General features: G+C 50.2%; 1 protein-coding gene across 6 annotated transcripts in view; it reads right to left on the bottom strand.

Annotated features, from left to right (window-relative positions):
* Positions 1-26,607, bottom strand: part of LOC128904668 (sodium- and chloride-dependent GABA transporter 2) — a 47,254-nt gene that overhangs the window by 19,424 nt on the left and 1,223 nt on the right. The window contains exons 1-7 of one of the 6 annotated variants that reach the window (XM_054189331.1): positions 22,840-23,622; positions 14,816-14,881; positions 13,016-13,290; positions 8,358-8,492; positions 7,183-7,323; positions 6,487-6,571; positions 3,381-3,513 (exon numbers count right to left, since the gene is read on the bottom strand). In XM_054189331.1, coding sequence (XP_054045306.1) covers positions 3,381-3,513; positions 6,487-6,571; positions 7,183-7,323; positions 8,358-8,492; positions 13,016-13,250 — 729 coding nt within the window. In that variant the 5' untranslated portion in view covers positions 13,251-13,290; positions 14,816-14,881; positions 22,840-23,622. Of the gene's footprint in view, positions 1-3,380; positions 3,514-6,486; positions 6,572-7,182; positions 7,324-8,357; positions 8,493-13,015; positions 13,291-14,815; positions 14,882-14,982; positions 15,089-19,752; positions 19,892-22,839; positions 23,623-25,390; positions 25,688-26,607 lie in introns of those variants that run through there. The other 5 variants (XM_054189330.1, XM_054189329.1, XM_054189333.1 and 2 more) reach the window with 5 other exon arrangements.

The following is a 26,607-nucleotide window of genomic DNA, read 5'->3' as shown; positions in this document are numbered from 1 at the left end:
GTGCAGCAAAGGGCTACAAAGACGATTAGGGGATTGGAACACCTCTCTTATGAAGAAAGGTTGAGGGATTTGGGTCTTTTTAGTCTGCAAAAAAGACAACTGAGGGGGAATCTTATCAACACTTATAAATACTTAAAGGGTAGGTGTCAGGAGGATGGGGCCAGGCTCTTTCCAGTGGTGCCCAGGGACAGGACAAGAGGTAACGGGCACAAACTCAAACATTGGAAGTTCCACCTAATCATGAGGAGGAACTTCTTTACTTAGAGGGTGGCAGAGCACTGGAACAGGCTGCCCAGAGAGGTGGTGGAGTCTCCAACTCTGGAGACATTCAAAACCCGCCTGGACGCGTTCCTGTGCAACCTGCTGTAGGTGACCCTGCTCTGGCAGGGGGGTTGGACTAGATGATCTCCAGAGGTCCCTTCCAACCCTATGATTCTATGATTATGCTAGGCCAAAAAAGAAATGTTGCTCCTTCAGGTTTTTCCTGTGTGGATGTGCAGAGTGAGGATCCACATCAGCACGCTTCCCCTGAACATGACCCCACAGCTCTTTTCTCAGCTTGGGCAGTTACACACCAGAGTGCTAAAGCTCATCTCTTGAGGAACCGCAAGATGTAATGATGTGAAATGATCTATTTCTTGTGCCTGCCCATCCATCCAAAATGAAGTGATTCAAAATCTACCTAAGGCCCACCATCCCTGAGCAGAGGTTACAGGGTCTGCCACAGCTATAGCAGTTTCTGCATTAGAGGAGGTCCTACTAAGAATGAGCGTGTGATTTCCCTGGACAACACAACGAACTTCGCTCTGCCCCTAGGTACTCATTATGATCTGAGTAGCGATTCAAAAAGAGATTTCTTCTGGATCCACTCTGATGTACTCCATCTGAATAAAGCAATGTCCAAAACACCTGACCCTGCAACGCGAGCCCTCCTCTAAGTCAAGATACACACTCTTCAGTGATTCAGCATTGTAATGAGGAAGGACAGAAGGATTTGAGAGATCCTTGAAAAACACCACTACCAGATTATCATCACTGCCTGCAGCTCCAGGTTTTCTATGCATTTCATGTGCTCTGCTCTATATATCACAGCAGTCTTGGGTAACGCCACAGAGGTTGGTGACAAACACCTCCTTGCTGGGGCTCACGATTGCCTGAGACGTCTGTGTGAGCAGATCCATCTGTGTCCCTCGAATCTGCATCCTGAAGGCTGAAGGAACCCAGGGACAGCTTCGTTCAACACAGGCAAACACCATCATTCATTTGCCTCTCAAATTTTCAAGGAGTCTCTGATTTAGAGCTTTTCAGTGACAGTTAATCAAATCTTCAGGACCTATGAGTTTAACAATCATGCCTGTATTTACCACACAACCAAATTCTTCCTTCGGGAAATGACAGGATGCAAGTCTAATCTTTCTCAGCTCATGAAAGCAAGATTAAAACCAAAAATCATAAAACCAACCCATTGCCTTTAGATCCTAGTGCACATTGTTCCCAGATGCCAGTTTGCACATTCTCGGTTGTATCTCTACATAACATCAATTTTCGGAGCTCAGAACACAAACTGGTAGTTGTCTGGCACATGATTTGGATTCACATTTTGGTGACATTCTATGTGTTTTACAGCCTGCATGAATTAGCACATAAAGATTTTCACTCACAGTGAACAGTCACTCACATCTGCACTGAGACCAGAGGCCTGAATTTGGAGAATGTTTTGCTGGACTAAGGGTGCCAAACTTCTATCTAACAACAGGAACATCTGGATCCAATGAGATATTACTCAGTGCTTGGCTTGGACCCAATCTTTTTATTTCTTGGGCATTGTTAGCACTAACTACATCACTAGGAACCTTGCCGGGATCAGTGTGATCGTTCTGTCACATGCTGGTCAACAACATCCAGGGTTTTTATTGAACCTGATCCACATGCCTCAGCAAAGTGGTTCCATCTGTGACAACCTCCTGCATCTGCAAGCGCTCTTCAGGGACAGGCAGTCCCCACATGGGAGGATGCGAACTGCTGCTGCTCTTCTGAGTAGGGTAATTTCAGCTCGCGGTGTTCGCCCTTCCACTGGCAAATCCCCAGGACTAAGGTACATCTCTCTTCCCCAATACGATTGTATGCCCACAGACATCATTTTAGCTGGATTATTATGCAGAGGGTTAATAAACCTGTGGACACTGTTGCTTTACTAAAAGGTTTCTGTTTTCAAGGAGAGAAAAATCGCACCATTGCTAGTCCTTTTTGGTAAAAAGCACTTGCATTTAACCTAGAACTTGTATCTAAAATAGATGGAATTTGTTCTCAGCACTTCCCACACTATGTTTGCTGTATCTTAGTATCATATTTGCTGTTATTATACTGCCTCTGCTTTCTTTTACCAGGCCACTACAGCAAGCAGTTGCTCTTTTCTTCTAATTTTACTCCATGGAAACAAGAAAACATCATGACTGCAAGCTGCTTGATTTCCCCGTCATGTTTCATAATCCCAGACCATTCTGGAAGCAGGAGAAACTGCTAACATCCATGCCATCAACTTGATGGAAATGGAAGCAGCTAAAATTTACACACCATCACACATGATGTCTTGTTCAAAGCCTGCTGAAAAGACACCGTTTAGACGACATACTAAACCTTTTCATTTCCATCTGTTCTTGCTGGCTCCAGACAAAGCTGGCTGAGAGCAGGTCAGGAGGCAGCAGCGGAAACTAAGTGATGGGGTCAGTGCAAATGACAGTGGCACACTCTGCAACAGAGGGAGCATGAGATGGAGCTGGACGGTCACATCAACCCTTCCAAGAAGCATTCAAAGAAATATCTCTGTGGTGACCACTGTGGGGGACAGGGGCAAAGATGACCTTTATTGCAGGGGAATATGAGTGATTCTAGGAAGAGTTGTGATGAACAAAAAGGAAAAAAGATTATCCCCATGGAGATGAGGCAGAGAGTGTTAAGGCCATCAGAGTTACCTTTGTTAATATCTAATGAATTTGAAGATTTTCCAGCTGCACTTGCCAGCAGAGGCAAAGACACACTGCTTGCTCACACTATGGTGGGAGGGAAGGGAACACGCAACCACCCCATGAATAGGAAGATTACAGGGTCTCCTGGGCCTATGGATGGAGAGGGATCAGATGGGGATGTACATCTTGGAAGTTAACGCTCTGAGACATCTCAGCACTCCCATCGTTTCCCAACCAAACCACAGAGCCTGGCTTATACTCCTGCTGCAAGTTGAGACCCACAGGCTCCTGCAGATTAGTCAGAAGGTGGTTCCCAGGGGATCCCTAGGACCTCTCTGACCGTACAAAAGGTGAGTACATCAAGCACTCCAGCTGTGATCAAGTGAAGAGTCTTGATGTGAACCAAGGACTCACCTTGCCTGTGGACTTGACCCCTTTCCAAATGCAGAAGTAACAGATGATCCACGCCAGTAAGAGACACAGAGCTAGCTCCCAGCGCAGGCTGCCCAGGTGCTGGATGCCATCAGAAATCTTTAGTACTCTCCTCCTGCATTGGGGGGAAGCAAAGGAGCATCCAGGTGTCACTGATGTTGGCCACTAACATTCCCAACACTACACTGGTTCTCACCACACCTCCACAGCACCTGATGGCTTTGGGGAGAAGAGCTGTCTTACTAGCAAGACCCAGGTCTGAGCTGCAAGCCTTAGAGGAATCAAGCTGTGCTCCCCTCTTAAAAGTACTATAAGCCTGTCAGATCAGTCATGGACACTTGCTTCTACGCTCACTCCAGTGCTGGCCTGTTGGGCCAAGACATTTCTTCTCCTGTCCTTCTCCCACCCTTCACCTGTCCTGTCCTCTAGAGTAAGAGTGCTCTCTCTGCAAGAACATGCAGCACTTTGCACACACAGGCTCTGCCTGAGCCTCTTTCATGCACATTACAAAGTTCACCTACCTTTCTGACATGCTTCAAACGTCAAAAGTGAATGATACATTGAATTTACCATGCAGAATCCATCAGAACCACCCAAGAAGCAATGCTGTCCAACCCCTTCTCGATACCATACTTCTGTCTTTAGGAGCAGCTACATGCTTCACCTCAGGACCCAGAACAGCATAGCAGCCCATACCATGACTAAGACCCAACCAAGACCACAATAATCCCCATTGCACAGTCAGAAGAGGCCACCTTGGGCGTCTTTTTTCAGCCAGTGTGGAGACAGGATCCTGGACTAGATGGACTTTGGTTCAGCTAAGGTCTTATGGTCTCATCCTGGCCATATAGCAGCTTTCCATGCCATGTGTATGTCAAATCTTCCTCATCAATTGCAGAAGTACAGACTCACCCGCCTCCATCTCCTGCACCATACAGATGGATCTGAGCATGAAACACCATTGTGCAGTCCCAAAAACCCAAGCCTGAGACAGGCAGAGAGGGACACGCATTATTCTGGAGCACAGCAGCAATGCCCACCCTGCTGCAAAAGACAGCAATTACCCCAAAATAAAGGTCACGTTTCTGGATAACAGCGGTCGAAGACACACTGCCTCCTTTTCCTGCCCCACTGCCTCGCAGCAGATTGAGAGGATGAGAGAGGGGTTGGAAAAATAGCTCTGCTCTGCCAGATACATTTCGTCATGTTGCTCTGTCCCTGCTTCTAAGGACACGGACTCTGTAACCAGTGGGGAAAGGGTGTCAGCAGACCGTAACTAACTGGGCACTGTACTGCAGCCAGAAGAGGCCTCAGAAGAGGCCACCACTGGAAGGTCAGTGCTTCTCGAAGAAAGGGTGGCCTCCTACCTCCCCGCCCAGGGTGGGCAGGAACAGATGCTCCATGGGAATCAATGGAGAGTGGAAATTTCCAGTCCTGTGTACTGATTCCCTAGTAAACGGACGTGGTCACAGCAGCGATGGGAACACAGCTTTTCCAGCATCCAGCCTCAGGAAAAGCAGTCCAAGGCAGGCCACCATCTAATCACATGTGAGCAGCAGGGAGAGGGAGAGTGCAGGCTCAGAGAACGCACAGGAGACAAAGAAAGTTCAAAAACTTTGAAATTTAACAACAGTATCCCTGTGCTGAGCCAGGAGTGCGTGGGAGGTACTGTGTGCTCCCCACGCTGACAGCACCCGGGAGCGCTGCCGAAGGCAGAGCCCTCCACCCATCTAAACGCACAAGGGAAATCCATGGTGGCAGCAGAGGGGTTACTTGCACAGTCTGATAGCCAGGGCTCAGCGCTTAACTGTGCCCCTTCTCCCAGGAGATGCTGAGGATCATCGGAGATCCCAAGCCAGCAAGCCTATGCCTTTGTGCCATAAACAAAGCTACTCTGTACCTCAGGGTAACTAACACAAGGGGAGAAAACAATGAAAAGGAGGGAGCAAATTTCACCGTGAAGTGAGTTGACATCAGCACTTCATTTCAATTTTGGTGAGCTTCTCCCCTCAAGATAGCTTGCATATTAGTCGCTTTAAAATAAAAACATCACTTTTTCTGCTTTTAAGATGAAGGCTACCCACATACAAAAGTCGCCATCCGCCATGCCAGAGCCTCCCAGGAACCTGCTGGTATCGCACAGTAGCAGGGATTCAAAGGAAAGATCACCTACTCCATCACCAGCGTGAACGCATGCAGTACACCACAGGGCTTTAAGGACTCCTCTTCAACAGCTGACCATGCTACAGCTTGCAAAACTTGCAGACAAAAACCCATTGCAGAGCTGCTGCTCTGTGGATCACCAGAGACCTCACCCCACTCCCACCTATAGCCTTAGCACCCATGTCCTGAGCAAGAGTTAGACTGGATGCAGCCACCAGGCAGGTCAACGGCTGCATGGGGCAGACTGCTCCAAACAGAACAAGAGCAACGGATAATCCAGCAGATATATAAACTGTAATTCAAATCACAGGGTAACAGCCACTGAGCGAGCGCCACTAATTTTGTTGAGGTTTGCACCCTGGGTAAGTCTGAACCAAAGCTTCAGGATGGGGAGCAGGCAGCCAATTCACCTACTTTGCAGGAGGAAACAACTGTATAAGGAAGTTCACAGCTGGCAATGAAGAGCAAGGGAGAAGGCAGGGAGAGAAGCACGCACAAATGAGAGTTCTGCACAAATGGAGAAAAGGAGAATAAATGAAACATCAAGGACCGAAGAAGGCAAAGCATCAGTGAGGTGAGGTAAGGCCTCGCACAGTCAGCTAGCCATCACTGAGGTCAGTGAGACCAAGAAGCCCAAAGAGTCCAGAGGGACAGGAATGCAACATCAGAGAAGGAGAAAGTCAGATGGCTCTGAGGCATGCCAGCACAGCTCCAGACAAACACCACAAGCCCAGCGATGTTACCCTCACTGATGGCACTGCTGCCCCTGAGAGGCTTCACCCTGACCTGCCCAGCTTCCTCTCGTGTCGTCTTCTGGCAAGGATGGGTTAATAGGAAGTACTGCTACAGGGTTTGTTCCTTGCCTAGGGAAGTCCTGGAGGAAAGGGGGGTAGAAAAAGGGGGTACAGGCCTGTCCTTTACTTACTCCCAGAATTCGATGACAGGGGAGGTGGCATTTTCGTTGGTCACATTGAGTGTTGAGTTTGCCTTCTGGAGCTCCATGCAGTTCCCTGCGGGAGAGGTCCAGGGAAAAAGGGAGAGTAAGTAGCAGTGGCTGGAGTACCAGAGGATCTGAAAAATCCCTCCCATTCCATCCACAGTGTCAACATTCATTGACATTGACTCTGAGACAAATTTTGTGTAGTCCCAAAAATGCTCAAAAGCAGTCTCCTCCAGGGTAAGGCTGGCAAGAAACGTAGGACAATTCAGATGATGACATTTATTTTTTCCTTCTAGTGGGCATGGCGAGCAGTCCTGACTAGCACTGGGTCTATAGCTAACACAGAGCATGGGATGACTAGAAGATGCCAAGAAGGAAGGTGCCCACAGTGGCTGGAGCCCAGAGCAGGAGCCACTGGGGAGGCCACCACTGCACAGCCCTGGGCAGGAGCTGCAAGTGGTTGGGCAGTGCCAGCACTGGTGCTCTCTAGCGAAGACCCAGATCAACGGAACCTCTTCCCCAAAAGCACCGGCATCACCACAGTGAACCAGCACTCCCCACCCCTACCAGCAGTCCCACCCAAGCAGGGGTGAGCCACTCTCCTGAGGTTTGGCCCTGGGCAGCAGCAGGTTTCCCTCTGCCAAGAGCTGGTGGAGGACTGGGTGAGGGCTCCACACCCACCTGTGTTCCACTCGTGGTCACAGCTGCCCCAAGGGAGGTCGATGGTGAACGAACTGAAGAGATAAAACAAGGCCCAGGCCAGGACAATGATGTAGTAGAAGTTCAGCAGTATGACGATGACCTGTGAGGCGTAGCCAATTCCTGCAGAAAGTGAGCCCCAAAGGCAGGTGACCCACATGCCAGGGGCCAGGAACAGGACTCCCCTTGGGAGGTGCTCACCCAATGTTTTCGTCTGTGGCTCCACGTTTTGTCTGCACTGCCAGATGAATGCCACTGGGGTGGCTGCCAGAGCCATCATCCCCTCCCCAAAGCCCACCATGCTGCATCAGCAGGGGTCCAAGCAGGGGCATCAAGGACCCCCTCTTCCTACAAACCCACTACAGCCTTCCCTGGTGAAAGGGTGGCAAGGGGAGGGAGTCTGGGCAGGGGATGGGCATATTGTGGTTGGAAAGCCACAGGGGGACAAAAACATATGACGGTGCTCCATCTGCTGAATAACACCCCTTCTACCTAAATTCACTTTTTATTTTGTTCACTCATCCCTTTTCACTATTTGGGAATGTTTTGTATTAACACCACACACCTTCTCTGGCAGGTGTCAGAGGAGCACCTGAAGGTTTTGGTATATGGAGAGGAGGCAACTGAGACTTTCAGAGAAATCATGGAAAGTGGCTTGAGGCCGGATAACTGTGCTGAAACAGTGCTACAAGTGGATCTGACGGCTAACAATTTATTAAGACAGCTGACACCTTTCACCACTAAGGTTTTAAGCCATTTGCAAACTCAGGAAAATGACATAGCATTGACTTAAAAAAAAAACAGTAGCATGTTTTAGGTTCTTCATAACCTCTAGAAGCATTTTCATCAATTAGCTCTTGGAGGACAACCTTGATTTGGGTATGAAGCTCCTGGCCAGAGCCATGGCAGTGAAGAAGGAAGCTGGGATGTAGCATAACAATAGGAACTTCTTGGTTGGAAAGGCGATGAATTTTTCCAGTGTAATTTTGGAAAGGGTGCAGCTGGCAGTCCTCCTAGGCTGGGATCCCCAGGGGTGGGCAGAAGATGCATGGAGGTATGTAAGGAGCTGGGCTGTGGGGAGACCCATCACTGCTCATCCCGCTGGGGCCCCACGATCCCCCCACCTCGCTGTGCCCTCCTGGGCTCAGCCCACTCACCTTCGAAGAGGGGGCAGATCCTGCGCCAGGCTGTCACCCCTCCCTGGCTGGTATACTGCCCCAGCGCCGTCTCCAGGAAAAAGACGGGGATCCCGCAGGTGAAGAGGAAGATGAGGTAGGGGATGAAGAAGGCACCTGGCAGATTCAAGCAGCAGATAGGCAAAATAAGCCCCATGGGGTGACCAGGGTCAGCCCATCTTCAACCTGACATGGAGCAGGTTCCTCTTGGTGGGGGCACAGCCTGGGAGGGGTGGGGGCTGTGGGGGGAGAAGGCCATGGACAGGGGTGCCAGGAAAAAGGGATTTTCCTCACGTTTCATCTCCCAGAGTGATGCAATTGCACAAGAAACTCAACATTTAGAAAAGGTGGAGAGGAAAGGAAAGTTTCTAGGCCTGAATTTTCTGCAGAAAAGAGTGGAACAAGTTCTCAGTAGCTGTATAGAAATACAGGAGAACACCCTGTTCTAAAACTATTGTGACTTTTCATCAAGTTGGTGACTCCTTTCAAGTTAGTTATTCTGACTGAATAAGCTGACAAGCCCACAGATGACACCACCAAGGCACTGAGGAGCACATAGAGACCGACACCTTCACCCAGGCTGTGGGTTTGCTCAATCATTTGCTCACCAAATAGCAGCAGACACCCAAACGAAAAGCAAGAAGTGCAGGAAAGTATGTATGTACCTCACGCCAGCGGCCAGGGCTGCCCTCCTGGCCAAGCCCTGTCAAAAAAAAACAGGCAGGGAGAGATAAAACGCATCAGGCTTTTGATTACCCCAGGCTAATGTTAAATGCAGGAATGGCTTTTACCCCGCAGAGCACAGGAGGCAGTCCTGCAAGGTGGTCCGCGTTCCTTACTGCACTAACGTGCCACGAAAGCCGCTCAAAGGCAGGGACATGGGGCAGGAGGAGGAGCTGGCATGTAAAGGTGTAGCCCCGAGTGGTAGCAGTGGGGCTGCGGCAGGCTCAGAGGGACACGCAGGGTCAGAGGTGACAATCCAGCCAGCCACTAAAACACTTTTTCCCTGCATAGGCCTTTTCTGTGCCAGCAAGACGCTAACAGGCCCTGGGGTCGGGTCTGTGGGGTTGTATAGGAAATAACAATCCCAGTGCACAAGTAAAACCCAAGAGATTTCATTAAGAAGCTTAGCTAGCATGCAGGGGCAGGGAGAGGGAAAGGCGGACTTTGGGGACCAGCCATAAGTCCCACCCCGCGCTTTTCCCAGCGGGGTACAGAGCCACAGCCCTCCCCTTCTTGCAAAAAAAAAATGCAGCCCACAAAATAAACAGGGAGAGCATCTCGGCAGCTCCCCGTGGGCAAACAGCAGCTGAAGGGATGCTGATACCTGGCAGCCCTGGGGGAACAACGAGCACCTGCCCACAAGCTCGCTCTCTACCAGTAAATAGAAGTTGGTGAGGGCAAAGAGCAGGGGAAATGGTTGTATCAATGCCATCCCCTTCACTCCCAACTGGCGTGCAATCATATCATCATAAGTTTTCCTTTTCTCATATAAAAGTTTGTATTTAACTCAACTGCAGCCAGGGGATCCCAGGGACAGTCTCTGAGGTGGCAGGTCGAGCTCCCCAGCCTGGGTTTCCCGTAGGTGCAGCCTGCCCTCTGGCCCATCACCCTTCTCAGCACCTCCAATTATCCCAGGTTTCACGCAGTTTTCATGCTTTGGGAGTCTTAACTGGAGGGTCCCGACATGCGGGCTGTGAAATAATGCGAAATTACAATGGGGTAAAGGAGGGATTTCCAGAGACATGTTTGGACCAGGGGCTGTCATCTGCCCTGCTCCTCTCGCCCCCCGGTTTGGAGGGGGACAGGCAGGGTGGGACGACCCCGACGCCAGCCAGCCCCGCTGCCACCCCCATCTTGTTGCAGCTGTCAGAGGGCAGGGAAGGGCAGCAGGCAGGGAGGAAAAGGCCAGGAGAGGTGCCCAGCAGGGCCACCCTGCCTAGACACCCTGTTCTGTGGGGGCCAGGGAGGGCAGCCCATGGCGGGGGACTGCAAGCGATGTGGGTCCAGAAGCACAGCCCCCCCGGCACTGTGGTGTCCCTGTGGCCCAGCCCCATCCAAACTCCCCGGGGGTGAACGCCAACACCTGGCAGAGGTTTTCCTGCAGGGACGGCGGTGGGCCCTTGGGACCGGCCGGTTTGGGGAGCGCTGGGGAGGGCGTGCAGCACCGGCAGCGACACCACCAGACAGGCTTCCCCGGTATTTCCCAATCGTCGGGGCCAGCTTGCCCAGGGAGGGCCTGACCCCGACATGGGAAGCAAAAGCCAACAAGAGCAAAAAGAACACTTTTTGCTCTTTCCCCTCCCACCACCACCTTATAGGACCTAGCTATCAAACACCAAGCGCTAAATACGTAAGGGAACTACTCTTTCTTTGTTATGTGGAAACATCCCAAAAGAAAGGAAAAGCAGCCGGCTGCCTCTCTCTGCATAGCTCAGATTTTGCAGATACCTTTTTTGCGAAGAGCCTGACTTATTCAGGGCAGCAAAGCAAGAGCTGAGAGCAGTTATCGCCGCTGCCTGCACACAGTTCAGCCAGGGGAGGAAAAGTCAGGCAGTGGGGCAGAGATATTTCAGCCAGACACTAACGCTGGAGCAAGGCTGTATGTTGGCCATGGTTGTAAGCTGACCATGATTGACCTGGAGCTGGAAATTAAATAAGGGTCCCTCACCTTTATTGATGGACCAGAGAAGCAAATGCCCACACCAGCCTCCCTAAAGGAGTGCAGGAGAACACCTCTGGCAGCTTTTAAAATTAATCTCGAGGCATTACAAGGGATGTGACACAGCACCAGCAGGCTGGACGCCGTGGTGAAGGAGGGAGCCCCGAGTCCTGCACAGCCTGGTCACACCACCCATAAAAACCATATGGGAAACCCTCTCCTCTCTGCACAAAAGTCTCGTGCGCCATCCCTTCTCCAACCTCATGGGAAGGGGGCCGGAGATGAAAAAGTTGCCCGAGACTTCGAAGTCCTCATAGTCTCTGTTCCTTCACAGGGCTTTGCTTCAGGCCCATTTCTTGGGGGAAAAAAAGGCTGAGAAATCGCTTTGCGTCTTGCCTCTGCTGTTCAACCACACACGACTGCTCCCCTTTCCCCAGAGCCCTCCCTGAGCTCTCCCATGATGCCCAAGGCAAGGGGTGCCGGGACAGGATCCCAGGTCCCACTCCCCCTGATGGGATGGCACTTGGGAAGGGTGCAGCGGTGGGAGAAGAAACGGCTCAGCAAGCAGACAAGAAACGTTCCCCGTGGAAAAAAGAAAACATGATAAATCCTCCTTTCTCAACAAGGGGAAGAAAATGCCCGACCACCTGGTGAAAAGAAACAAGCGCTGAGCAAAGCACGGCGTGAAAGTAGCTAAACAGCGATTAATCCTCTTTTATGCCACTGGGATGAAAGCAGTTTAGTGAGGCCCATGAGACTACTCCAAGCTCAAGCCAGGGGATTTCAGCCCTGGGTCCCCAGCGCTCGCTCCCTGCCAGCTCCCAGCCAAGCACCGTTTCCCCTCTCCCCTGCCCTTCTGGAGAGCCCAATTAGCAATTAATCAGCAGACAGGGAGAGCAACTCCCTCTTCTCCATGGGCCTCCAAGCCAAGCTCAAGAAAAGCTTTGAGCTTTCATTTTTTAAATAGTTTTCTCTCTTAAAAGGCAACCACAAACTAAAAGCAGGCACAAACACCTGGAAAAGCCCACGGCAACCCTCCACCTGCAAAAGCGAGCCCAGATCTGTGGCCAAGAAACGGGGCAGCCTGGACTCACGGAGGATCGGCCACCGGTCACTACTGGGCACAGCCTGAGCAGCACTGACGTGCTGGCACCTTCCCAGTAGCAGCGATGCTCCGCTCCCTCTCTCTCCATCAAGCATGTCCATCCGCACACCTCACAGCCCTGCCGTGTGGCTCAGAGGCTCATGTCCCCTCTCCCACATGCTTGCAGCTCCGGTGGATGCTCTGAGAGCATCATGGGGTGCAGGAGGGGTGCTGTGCTTCTGCACCAAGGCAAGGAAAACCCTCTCGCTCTGCCCTGTCCCTGCTTCAGGACCAGTCCCTGAGGGTGACCCCTCCATGACCAGACACCGGACCAGGACCTGTGGTCAAGAGCCCCTCAGAGGCTCCCCAAGCCTCCAGGAAATGCTGCAGCTCCTCACAGCATCCATGAGGACTACGATGTCCTGCATCCTCCTGCACTGCTCCTGGATGTGTTGCCGGGACTTGCCACCTTGTTTGCACAGGGTGCCTGGTGCTTCTCAAGGAAGAGGTGCCTGGGATGAGTCACATTGCTCAGTGAGCCGAGCCCCCTACGCGGGTTATCCTGCCTCCTTCTGCTGATGGACACCCACCTCACCAGCAGGACCAGGACTCCACACACCTTGGGGAAACAGGGCCAAATAGAAACCCTGGGACATCACTACTCGGTCACCCACGTCCCACAGGGTCAAAACAGCCCCCATCCATGGCCCAGACAGCAGCACCACACCAGTAGGTTGGTATCCTCTCTTTAGACTCATGACTTGGTCATTGCTGAGAAGCTGCTGCCAGCAGTGAGTAGGGCCAGACACCAGTGTCGCAGAGGCAGGAGGGACCGTGGAGGGATGCTGGTGACCAGGGATCCCTGGGGCTGACCGGGGACAGGGCTGCACTCACCTCCACCATTCTTGTAGCAGAGGTAGGGGAAGCGCCAGACATTTCCCAGGCCGATGATCTCCCCAGCCACGGACAGGACGTACTCCAGCTTGTTGTTCCACTGCCCTCGCTCCAGGGTCTGGTCCTCCTCCTCCTTCTCTTTTTCCATGCTGGGTTGTGTGGGCACCATTTCACCATTGCTGACGGCTCCAGGGACTCTGCAATCCATCGCACCTTCAGAAGGAGTTTCCTCCATTATGTTCAGCACAAGCCATGCAATGAGGCAGAAATTTGGGCTATGGGAGGCAAGAGAGGGGAGAGGGCACATGTACACACACACTGAATCATGCCTCTCTTGCTCCTTATAATGATTCCCGCTGGCAGCAAGGCACTAAAAGCATGCATACACTTTCATTTCTCAGTCCAAAACTAGTCCTTAAAAACCACTGTCAGTTTCATTATTTTTAATTGACTCATCTCAGAACACTTCTGCTTCTGGAAGCCCATCCTCTAAGCACAGCGTTACATGGAAGACCCAGTAGTTCAGCCAGGCTGGAGCTCCCACTGCAGCAGACACGGGGAACAGACTTGGGGCTGGAGGGGGGATGAGAGCAGGACCAAATACTTGACAAGATATTTTATAAGGGTTTCTCTTCTCCCCTATTGTTGCTTACCAAGGTCTGGTTTTGCAGACCATGTAATGAAAGTGACAAAACACAGAGAAGTCTTAGATGCAGGAAGAGGACAAACTGAAGTATGAGGGAAAGAAATTTCTGCTTTTGGTGGTGGTGGCTGTTGCTGGCAATCTACTAGGGTGCAAGAAAAAGTAATTTTTCAGGATGGTGCTGTCCTTGTAATTGCAGGAGAAGAAAGAGTGCAGATGCCATCCATGGCCATGTGTCATCTCTCCTCTCCCAGAGTCTGCCCCTCCAAACATCTGCCTGTTGCCTACAGAAGGTCCCCACGGCTCTTGGGAAGCTTTGGTACTGTGAGAGTTTCTCCCATCTTCATATAGATCTCTAACAGAAGTAGAAGATCAGCACGGAGTAGGTGGGCACCTCTCCTGCGGTCCCACCTTCCCCCCAAAACCACCTAGAGGACACCTCTCCTCCAAAGAAAGCCAGGGCATAGCATAAGTGACTGCTGGTTCACCACTGGTGCCTCAGAGCACAGCGAGGAGACAGGCACGGATGGCACCAGCTCTGCTGCAGCCATTTAGGAGTCTCAGGGTGTATTTGAGCCAGTTCCTCATGGGCAGGATGCCCTTCTGGCCGCCGAGCCCCGTAGGGCAAAGAGTGAGGACTGTGGTTCCCACCAACACCTGGTGCCAAAGCTGGGATTGCTGAGGACTGTGTGTCAAGGAGGCCACCTTCCTTCTGCACGGTGCCAGCCCTCGAGCCTGCTCGTGTCCCGCAGAGGCAGCTCCCCCAGCCCCAGCCAAATGCTGCCATTCATTCCCGCCTGCAACCGCCTCGCCAGGAGAGCAGGAAAAGGCACTGGCAGCAAATGACACTCTCCCCCATCCAGGGAGAGAGGAGGGGAAAAAAAAAAAAAAAAGAAAAAAAAAAAGGCAAAGCAGCACTTTCAACCTCTTTTCAACTTCTCCCCTCCCCCTACAAAACACTTTGGGATGTGAAGAGGAGCAAGAAACACTGGCAGGCGTTTGACAGCGGCTGCAAGGAAGGGCTGGGAGGACCCCTCCACGCTAGAAAATGATTAAACAGGCAGAAAGCGCACCGTGACCTCTCCTCCACGGCAGACCCGGGTGGGTGCGGGGCGCGGGGGGAGCAGGGCAGAAGAAGACAGGGGCAGAGGTGTTACCTTGCGGACGGCGCTGTCGGGGCGCGAGCCGAAGGGAGACGCGAAGGCAGGACCGAAAGGTGCTGGCTATTTAAAGTGTGGAAAGAAAAATTCAGCGGTGGTGTAATCCTAGACTTTGCCCAACCCACATTCCTTCCCCCACCCCCCAGGGCTGGACAAAAACCTACACATGACTGATTTCATGGCCAGTGCAAAGGGGCTCGTTCCCCCCCGCCTGCGAGAAGGGCTCACGCCGCCTCCGCCAGTGCTCTCCCTCCCGGGCCGGGGACCGCTCGTCTCCCGCTCTCCATCGTCTCTCTGCCCAACACTGTCCCTGGAGGCGTGGGAGAAAGGGGAGAGCACCCCACACCGGTGCCCTCGCAGCCCTGCCCAAGGGAGACGAAGCCCGAAACCTGCTGGGAAGAAGTAAAAGCCAAAACTGGAATTCACGGTGAATTCCCATCGCGGGTTCTCCCCTTGGCAGGGAGGACACGGACACAGGGCAAGGTCCTGCATCGCAGCCTGGCCTGCAATGCCCAGGCTGTGCCGTGGCCGGGAGCAGCGGCAGGCAGCAGAGCTCTGAGCTGGAAATAAAGGCTGCTGAACTCTCTGCTGTTCCTTACCAATGACCCAAAACAGCCTCATTCAGAAATTTGACAGGTTGCAAACTCTCTTCCCTCGCACACACGGATTTTTGCCACTGGTCTTTCCCAGGAGCAGCACTGCCCCATTCCAGGACATCACCCCAGAAACCACAACAGGAACAGGCAGTCAAGCAGCAGATGAAAAAATCATGCAGCAGGGAGAAAACCAGCCCCAGTTGTGCGTACCCAACATGGGGTTGCAAAATTAGCTGCGGCTTGTTGGGAAGGAGGTCTTGGGATTACTGCAGGTAGTTACTTCATGGCATTAGCTACATGCTTTGAGGCCATAAAAAAGGCAAACAGAACAAGATATTGTTCAAGGTAGATGTGTTACAGCTGTGATGGTCCAAGGATGTAAGCAAGGCAGGGTTTTAAAATATTTTTATTACATCCATTGATGAATACCTGGGGCAAGAGAGAGGAAAAAATAAAAATCACACTTTTGGGTTCAGAGCCCTTGTATAAGGCCTGCAAAACAGCGGCAAAACCTGAGCTGCGTACAAGCAATGTGAGGAGGTATTAGGAGGACGAGAGGAATGAAGCAGCAAAAACTGCAGTGTCACCACATCAATTTATGATGTACCCACACAGCACCGGACTTCCGACAGGAGAAACAGGGAAAAGGAAGAGGGACGGGCAGAGGTGACACAACAACTCCTCGACTCGGGAAGAGATGCCTAGGATAAAAAGAGGATGACAACAAAGGTCTAGGAAACAAGATAAAAAGGAAAAGAGAGAAGATGAATATACCATTCATTACATCTGCAAGAACTAATGGCATCTGATGAAATATTCAGATTTAAACCAAAAGGAAATACTTTTTCCTCCCACTGTGCATAATTAATTAAACATGGTACCCATGGCCCTTGCCACAGAATATCATTCTGAAAGGAACTAGGCAAATTCACAAAGGGCTGCTCCTCCTCAGCAGCAGTGATTAAGCAGGATGGCCCAAATAACACACTCAGCGCCAGTCCTCAAATTGGTGACTGTTGGAAAACAGGGAAGATGTTCCACAGGAGGAATTAGGCAAGATGGAAAGAATCGGAGAAAATCCCTGCGCAGAAACCATCTCACAGCAAATAGCATAGTTGTTAAATTGGGTAAGGATACAGGGATTAAAAAACACCAGCAAGGTCAAATAATACCTTGCCTTGTGCAACAAATTGGTGTAAGGAGAGAGGAGATTGAATATGGAAACATTTAATTCATGAATATGAAAATATAGAGATTCTAAAAACTATTGTGTGCATCAGCATCACTGCTCAAATATCCCTGGATAACAACCAACACCACAGCGCACCGATGGCAATAATCTTACCAACAAGACAAGCTAATTGGCAGGAACTAATAGACTATGATAGGACACCGTGTAATCAATAACAAACTATTTGACTTCCGCCCAGCGAGATAAGACTGCACTGAACACAACAATAAGTCGAAAATGAAAACAAATGTCCAGTGTAAACATAAGCAGCAGGGGGAAATATTAAATCTACAAGTGCAAAAGCAAGCTGGAAAGTCCTGAGTGAAGCATATTTAAAGTAAAACATCACGTTACACATCTTCTGGGGTGAAACAAGAAAAAGTCCATATGGTTTTGGGAGATGTTACTTAAGAGATTTAAAAACAAAAAATTCATCTTTTTACTGAAGATAGGAAGAGAAGAGAACCACCAAATATCGCAAAGGATCACTTAAGACGACAGAAAAAGACTTTTTCAATACACATTTTTGAAATTGCAGAAGGCAAAGAAACTGGGAGGGACTTGTAGTCGGCCCATCAGGGGCAATGAAAATCTAAAGGGAAAAACGCAAAGGATGAAATCTTGATGTCTAAGATTTTGAGTCTGTAACCATGTCTAAGCCAAGTGGAAGAAGGGGACAGTCAGAAACAAAACCTTAGGAAACAGGTTTTCAAGAAACAAATAAAAGAGGTAGAAAAATGTGAATCTTTAAAACAAATAATAAAGGAGCAAGCCGAGATGACATGCACGCTGTAGTAACAGGAAAATAATTTTGCCCCGAGATCTACTGAGATAATGCCATTTAAAAATATTTGGATAGATGCACATACATGTATTTATTTATACGGATAAGGAGAACACCAGGGAAGGGCTTTCACAACAGCTTGTGCCACCCGGAGCTGTGCAAGCTGAACCTCACCAGGTGGCTGCAGAGCATCTTCCTCCCAGTGCCACAAGCGCTGGCGCCCATCCCACATGCATCGCGTTCATGCCACCCCCAGGAAGGCACAAGGGCACATTTTGTGAGTGGCTTCCCCTGACGGAGATACGAAATGAAAGTCTGCCTGTTTAGCAACCCCCCAGAGCGCAGGGCTGAAGACGGTGACAGCCGAGCAGCCACCGTCCTCCCAGCCCCGTCCCAGGCAGCTGGGCCCTGACCCACTGTTTACTGGGACAGCCTGTGCTGGAGCGGTGCCGCCCTGAGCGGGTCCCGAAGCAGCTCCCGCGTCCGGACAGGCTGCCAGGCTGCCCTCGCTGGTGCAGAGCAGCACAGTGCTGGTGCACGGATGGCTTAGCCCCTTCTTCCCCACCAACCATTTTGGAGAAGAGCAAAAGCACTGGACCAGGGCGTCTCTGCCAACGTACCTGACGCCTCAGCCAGGATGAGGGCTGGATAATCCTGATCCTAGAGGCTATTGCTTCCTCTCCTGATATTTACATTGCATTTTGATTATCTTTCTCTTTACCTTACAGCCTGTTGGAGCGAGTCCAGAGGAGGGCCGTGAAGACGATGAGAGGGCTAGAGCACCTCTCCTATGAGGACAGGCTGAGAGAGTTGGGGTTGTTCAGCCTGGAGAAGAGAAGGCTCCAGGGAGACCTTATAGTGGCCTTCCAGTACCTAGAAGGGGCCTACAGGAAAGCTGGGGAGGGACTCTTTATCAGGGACAGTAGCGATAGGACGAGGGGGTAACAGTTTTAAACTGCAAGAGGGGAGATTTAGATTAGATATCAGGAAGAAATTCTTTACTGTGAGGGTGGTGAGGCACTGGAACAGGTTGCCCAGGGAGGTTGTGGATGCCCCATCCCTGGAGGTGTTCAAGGCCAGGTTGGATGGAGCTTTGAGCAGCCTGGTCTAGTGGGAGGTGTCCCTGCCCATGGCAGGGGGGTTGGAACTAGGTGATCTTTAAGGTTCCTTCCAACCTGAACTATTTTATGATTTACCGCAGTTTCTGTCTTCAGCTTTGTCCCGTTCTTCTACCAGCAGCTGAGGTTCTTCTGAGCAAGTGCTCGCAGCTCAGGCAAAGCAAACCTGGAATGAGATTCCTCTGGAGATAACAAGGTTCTTAGACATTTTCTGGGTCAGATGTGCACAGGAACTGGCCCCAGCCCACCCCATCACACCAGCATCGGCTCTGCATGCTCTAGTAGGAACCGCAGGACCCACTCCCAAGTCTGGTCTTGCATCTACATCCAGCTGAGCAGGAACAACTGTTAATTAGACTTTTCTCCTCCAAAGCACCCAGACACCTCCAGCCACCCAGAGAGATGGTTCAAACCTAAAAGGAGGGATTCAAAGGCACCCACTTAGAGGGATGATGAGGGGAAAAGAGGAGAGGAAAATGGTTACTGGGAGACATACACAGTCTCTTACTGCTCTGCAAGTAGCAGCAAGTTTCAAATGAATTTATGCTCTTAACCCACCAAACCACTTTTAGGAGAGGGGCTAGGGCACAAATGCTGCTGCTTCAGCGTTCCCGAGGTGAAGAAGCCATCAACCACGTGACCTTTGCTGAGCACCGAAAGCAGCCATCCTCCCCACTTCCACCGCCCCCTCCGCGCCTCTGTCACACATGACAAACTGCCTCCATGTGTTTTGAGGCCGTGTAATCTTGCAAGCCACCCCCCAGCTTCCAGGAACACAATTTGCCGTTATGTTATCTGGGAACCAAGGGCCAGAGCAAATACGACGCGTTTCCTCTATCTGATAACCACCCTGCTACTGGCTTTTTCACAGCCTGAAAATATTATTCGGCTTAAGTGACCATGGCTGTAGCAAGCAAAATTGTCACAAATATGCAGAGAATGGGGATAAATAGAGGCTGATAATGGCTGGCACATTACAGGAACCTGGAGACTGCTCAGTAAATTAAGAAGCCAAAGTAAGTGCAAAGGATTGACTCCTGCTTGAGCCACTAAGCTCCCTCCCAGAAAGGCATATATGTTTGGAAACTACGACGGCAGGAGCCAAAAGCCATTGCAAGAGCCTGCAGATCCCGCAGTGACAGAGGATGCTACGGCAGCCATTTGGACAACCTCATTCGGATGCAGACTCCATAGCAAATACCCACCTCCAAATAATGACCAGAATCCTGATGCAAGAAAAACCCTGTCCCCACTGGATGCCTGCAGAGCAGTGGAGGCCTCACTTTTGTGCCTGGGCTGCTTGTGGGGCAAGATACGACTGTCTGTGGACACCGTGTTCTGCATACAGGAGATAAACGGATGATGCTCCTGCGCTAGCCAGAGCGCAGGGACCAGCCTGAGCACAGAACGGCACGCTCACAGCGCCTACAGCACTGGAGAACCCTCTCCTGCAGATATCGCTGCCGAAGCCCCGGCTCCTCTGCACGCAGAAGCTAAGGGTGAAGCTTGCACTGTGCTTGGTGCACAGGCTGACAGCGTGCTGGTGAGTCCCTCTCTATGCACCTCCGATGAAAAGTGGTAGAGCACAGGGGGAGATAAGTTGAGACCAAAAGGACCGTGCTCCCAGATCTGCCTTGGCTGTAACATGAATTCCTAGCCACAAAACAGAGCTGCCCATTCCCATCGCTACTGTCTCAGCTACGTCCAGTGCCGATGGTTGTTCTCCCAGAACAGGATGGACACAGCAGTGCTTCTCCAGTGTGCACCTGCTCTTCTGGAACAGCAAACCCAAGACTAAGATGGGAATGTGCAGGCATTTGGGTTGCACACACAAGCGCGGCAGGAGTGCCCGGGCAGGCAGATCTGAGTGATTCACGTCTTACCTCTGCTTTGGCTTTTGCTTAGTAGCTCGTCTCTGTTAAACACTTTGCACACATGAGCAAGGAACAGGGGTTTTTTTCTGCTCAGAATTCCAAAGTATCCCCATTTCATTTATGGACAAAATGAAAGCACTACAAGGTTATGCAATTATAAGAACATATATATAGATACCTATATATATGCTGATAACATATAATATAACCTACAGTTGACTAGCAAGCAAAGACTCCTGCACCTGAAGACTTCAAATCTTTTTAGTATCTCCTTCTGCTTTCCTCCCAACTTCAGCAGCTACCACCAGTTCCTCAGGGCTCTTCCCTAGTTCCACTTTAGCAGCACCCGGGCAGCCTGAACAAACTTGCAGAGTAACTGCAGGAACAGAGGCTGAGCACGTTTTAGGGAGAGTGCAGGAATCACCACCCTTCTGAAGACTAGTCATCAACCTCCTGATGTGAAAACTGATGGTTTGCATCCAGAAAATAAAACGCGCCAGCTTGTTTTCACAGACAAGGAGCTAATTAGAGGGCATTTTCCTATCAAGAACCACATGCAAAGCAGATCATAATTTCAGGCTAGTAATGATAGCGATATTGCTTAAGTGTCCCAGAAGCGAGATGTGTAAGATCAGCAGATTGATTAGGTACAGGGTAGACTAGGGGGTAGAGAAGGAGCTGTATAATGGGACCACCAGAATGATGGTCTTTCCTTATGCTCTGCACACCTTACTCCTCTGAGATGAAGATACAAATCTGAAACAGGCTGTCTGCAGAAAGAATGAAATCAAAGCCATGGATAGGACTGAGATTTTAAATGCCCCTCTGCCCTGTCTGCCTGGAAGAGGGATGTTCCGGCAGGAAAAAGGAAAAGCTTTTCTCAGAGGTAAGACAGGGTTGCACCCGCTTGACTGATTCTTGCACAGAAAACCCATAATCTGGTTTTAAACAGGCAAAGTCTGGGTAAGTTTCTCAGAGAATCTGTTCATACTTATTAACATACACTAAAAAAAAAAAAAAGGATACTTTTTAATTCATGAGACCTACTGGGCTGGTAACTACTCAGAATACAAAGTTTCCATTCTGGGAGAAAATCCAATAGGCAGTCATTGGTGGGCAGAATGAGAGAAAGTTTTCTTAAAGTTTCTCAGAAAGAAGTTTTCTAAGTAAGAGATGGCAAAGCAAAAAACTTTGGCATTTCAAAAACAGTCAATAAGAATAAAACATGGGTTCAGTTTTTCCTGAAATCAGAAATACAGGAGATTTTTAGAGAGCCCCTGCCTTGCCAGGAGGCATTGCCTCTTCAAAACATCCCAGGCAGCTCTCAGCAGGCATGCCTCAGCTGAGCTCCTGGGCAAGCACAGGGAAGCACCACCTGAGAGTCCACAGCCCACCCCCAAAATGCCGCCAGATCCAGGGCACCCCACAAAGCTCTGCAGAACTTCCCCACCATCGCAGAGCACACACCTGCTCCCAGCTGCTGCTCGTCAGAAGCAGTTTGTGTCTCTTGTTTTGCTTCCGCAGCCGCCTCCAGCCTGAGGCAGGGCAGGAGGAAGTGGAGGGACCTGTGCTGCCTGTCTTCTCTAACATCCCCCTTGGCTGCCCTGCCGAGGTCCCTGCAAGGTAGCGTAGGTAGACACACAGGGCGCAGAATGTTCTCTCTGTTAAGCACCCCTGCAGACAGCTTAAAAAAGGAGCTCACGCACTGGAAATGTGCTCCCTACCACTCGTCTACCGAACTGGCTCAGTACTTGGTGGGGCTTTGAGACATAACACGAGCAAGACCTAGAGCCGTTAAGACATCTTCCCAGACGGATGGGATTCTGCCTGAAGCAAGCTTCACACCGAGGCTCATCTGCCTACAAGTCATTCCTGTTCTGGTGGTCCGTTGCAACATATCATGACACTCAGTCTCTTTCTTTCAGGGTTAGACATTTTTGGCTCAAAAAATTTAGGTAAGGAGTCATTTGCGAGTTTTGATAACTTAAGGCAATCTTATTTTTCTATTGATGAATACCAGAGATGAAAAAGCTAAGCCTCAAATCAGAGCCAGCTGATGCCTGAAGAAAGCTAACCCTTCCAGCCAAGAGGAGGAAGGGCAGCGGAGCAGGGGGTTGGTGCCCAGGCACCGAGTTATTAGCAAAGCCATGCGCTTCATGGAGCAGGTAGCTTCTTGGCATTGCTTGGGAGCAGCCGTCTGCCCGTGGAACGAAAGGGGTGCTGCTGTTCATGTGCTTCACTCTTTGTCATTTTTGAATACCAAATTCCAAGCTACCTTACCCTCTTGCCACCATGAATTCAAATGCTGCTGCCCACCTGAAATAAAACAGACAGGGGCTGACCTGACCAAGAGGTCAGAGGGAGAAATACGCAAAAGCACAGTTTTCCATCATGAACTTTAATTAACTGATTAATTACCTTCCTTCAGCCAGACAGGCTCAGAGCATCATTCCTCTTGCTAGAAGACACTTCATTCCTGGCCCCTGCAAACTAAGGCAGAGGGTCCGTCACTGCTCGCAAATCATCTGATGAGTGCTGGCAATGTGGTTTAATTAAGTCAGTCACAGCCCCAGGTGTGCAGTTTTCATGGCAATCAGAGAAAAAAAAAATAAATGTAAAGCATCCATGATGGTGTATCCAGATGAGGGGAATAATTAAAAATATTGAGCCAATTAAACCTTTCATCTTGGTATTCACCATTACTGGGATCTAGAGGAAAAGGAGACTGGTCTTATTTACCCTACAAGTTTCTTACCGCAACGTTTGAGCTGCGTAGCAGCACCAGCATACATCCTACTGCTAAAGCAGAAGCTGTGGATTTACACCAGAGCAAACCAGAAAACAGCCCTTTTTTTATTGCGATCCAAATCTGGTCCTAATAATGCTAATGGACATAGTGCTCGGCTTGCTGAGTAGGAAAGACAGAGGCTAGCGGGACTTCAGGAGGGAGGAACTTACTGGAGGGATAAAACCAGGCTTTGTCTGCCACGGTGAGGGACCCAAGTGACACCCCACGCAGCCCATTGACTGCAGCAGCGCTGAGAATGGCCCACAGCCACTGTCAAAAGTAGTCTGAAGATGCACATGCTCCCGTTCCCTTCCCAAGCTCAGCCCGGCACTGCCTGGAAGGCTGAGTCACACAGAACCTCTCTGCTTCCAGCAACTGGCTGGTGGAGAAGCTGGAGGATCATCTAAGGCTGACAAGACAGCAGGAAGATGCTAACCTGCACGCAGGACGCTCCGGCTTGGAGGAGGGGAACGGCAGCTCCATGATTCCCTGCAGCGGGGTAAGGAAATGCTGAGCTGCGAGGTAGGAAAAGCTCCAGCAAAGCAGTTCAGTGTCCCACAGCTTCTCTGGAAGTAGACAGGCAGCCCTGTAAGGGCGGGAGGTGAGACCTCCCCTGCTGGGAAGGGAAAGCGGTTTGGGAGGAGAAAAAAGACCCTGCAAAGGGATTTTCTCCTGATTTCCTTTGGCCTCACTTCCCTGGGAGCAGGGATTTCCCAAGGTGTAATGGGAAGGCCCTGCAGGAAGAAAGCAAAAAGCACAAGAAACAAAAGTGTTTCTTTGAGATCACGGAGCTGAGAGAGAAACAGGGACTTAAAACAGCCGTTTATTAGAACAAAGCGAAGCAAGTTTCTTTTTGCAGAAATCCCAGGTGTTGCTTGTGTGGGAGCACTCTGCATGCTCTAAACAGGAGTTACAAAAAAAAAAAAAAAGAGTGCCTGCTTTCTGCTCCAGACAGGAATCTGACCCATCATCTTCCTAGAATTGCCTTACTTACTCAGCAAGAAAAAATAGTTTTGGGTTTTTTTTAATTAAGTTGTAAATAGCTTTTCTGTTGCTGTGTACTCTCCTCCATTATTTGTTATTTGTTTAGTTTTGTGTACTCTCTAATTTTCTAACACCCCTCAATCCTGGGGCTTGTTCATTCCAAGTCTATTCCTACCAGAAGCCAGGGAAAATCAGTGTTCTAGACTTCAATTTCTGTGCACACGTGCACATTCAGGAACAAACGTACACACAGAGAGAATGGTTCGGGTTGGAAGGGACCTTAAAGATCATCTAGTTCCAACCCCCCTGCCATGGGCAGGGACACCTCCCACTAGACCAGGCTGCTCACAGCCCCATCCAGCCTGGCCTTGAACACCTCCAGGGACGGGGCCTCCACAACTTCTCTGCGAAACCTGTTCCAGTGCCTCACCACTCTCATAGTGAAGAATTTCTTCCTGATATCCAATCTAAATCTCCCCTCTTTCAGTTTGAGACCGTTACCCCGTGTCCTATCATTACACTCCCTGATAAAGAGTCCCTCCCCATCCCTCCTGTAGGCCCCCTTTAGGTACTGGAAGGCCGTTATAAGGTCTTTCAGAGCACTGTATTGCCTCGTTACTATTTAATCCATAACCTGTCACTCATTCCCTTCTAACAAGTGCGGCTTACAAAAATACCAGAGGTATGACAGGCCACTAAAACATCACAAACATCATGGGGAGCACTCTCCTAAACCCCTTAATTCTTCTGAAAACCACCTATGATCTACTTTCTTCTGCACCTACATTCCCTGCAGACACAGTGAGTGATAATCCAAGGATTAGGGCATCAGTGCCGGACTACTTCAGCTTCTTCCCTCCTTCACAATCATCAGACACGTCACGCACATGTTCATTACCAGGAGGTTTTCCCACTCCACAGGGCAAAGACTCTGGTTTCCCTCTGGAAAGCTACTCCATGGGTCTCCTTTCATACAACAGTAATTGTGCAAGAGAGTTGCCAGAAGTAAGATCTGCCAATCTTGGTTAAAAACTATAGAAAAGGCCCGAGTGTGAGGCACAACACCCAGAAAACACACAGCCCAGCTGTTTTTAAACCTTCCCAGTATGGATACAAACCTGGATAATGGTTTGCAGCTGCACCAGTAGAGCACCACCTTCCAGCAACAGGTGAAGGACAGAAGTACCATGCACTCACCTGGGGGTTCATCAGCAATAGGCAGGGTTGCTACCAGATGATTCCACTACTTCTTCACCAGGTACCCTCACACACTGGTGTGCAGCAGTTTTCTCTCCCAAGAATGTTTCTAGGCAAAGCTAAGGCATCTGTCTCCTGCCTCCCTCCTGCACGAGAGACTATCAGGAAAGCCGGCGAGGAAATAATGGGATGCAACGCTATTGATACACTGATGTCTCGATTTTGATCTTTGCAGTATTTCGCTCTGATAACGCCATTGCAGGGACACACGCAAGAGGCGGCTAACTAGATTTCCAGCTGTATAAAGGGAAACGTTAAACCATTAGCTGACAGAAGCAAACAGAATGCGCTGTTCATCTCACATCCCACTAAAATCTGAGCCGCTTCTCAAATTTGTAATTTGCATTTGTGTAGGGCCCACCGCTATTATCATAGAGCGGCAAACACCCCCTTTCTCCAGAGAGGAAAGCGGTGTGCCCCGTTCCCAGCGGGTGACTTGAGCTGCTGCCAGACTGAGCAGGGACTGCGGCAACCTGGGAACAGAGGCAGCGCTTGGATCTGGCGCATCACCCACCCAACGAAAGCAGATGCCGGGCTGGGCAGTGACATCAACCCTCTCAGGAACCGTGCGTTCAGAGATGGCTGCTCTCCTCTGATATTAACACCCATAGCAGCTCCCTCGGGCACTTGGCTTTAGAAGGCTTTTTTTGAGGGGGCGTGGAAGGTGATCTATGGAGACTGCCAAAAATTGGCTTCCGAAAAGCCTTCAATTTAGACACAGCGTCCCACCTAGGATTGAAACTATTCACCACAGCAGGGCTTTTGTTTCAAAGCCGTTCAGAGCATGTTTCCTTACAAATATTTGTTTTTCAATAAATCTTTCCTACTTTCATTGCCTTTACCTTGCAACTTCACATGCATTTGTATGGAGCCATCTCATTACATAAGGCTCAATGCTCTCCACCTCTTGCTGTGTGGTTTCCAGCTGTCCTACGCATTTATAGACCTTCCAAAGCCAGCACGGCTAGAATTTTGATAAGGGCTGGATTTATTGCATCTCCCCGTGGACTCAGTACTCCAAGAGGAGTTCCTGTTCGGTTCAGGCAGGCTGACCAAACACATTCTTAGTGACCGCAGCTGGAGAGGACTTGAAGGAGTTCCCTGCTTTTCATTTTCAGCTAAGTCAAGGAAGCCTCAAGTCTTGCTTTTAGCAGACC

The sequence above is a fragment of the Rissa tridactyla genome, chromosome 1 (assembly GCF_028500815.1).
Source record: "Rissa tridactyla isolate bRisTri1 chromosome 1, bRisTri1.patW.cur.20221130, whole genome shotgun sequence".
NCBI lineage: Eukaryota > Metazoa > Chordata > Aves > Charadriiformes > Laridae > Rissa > Rissa tridactyla.
The sequence above is the reverse complement of the archived record's forward strand: the minus strand, read 5'-3'. Positions and strand labels throughout refer to the sequence as shown.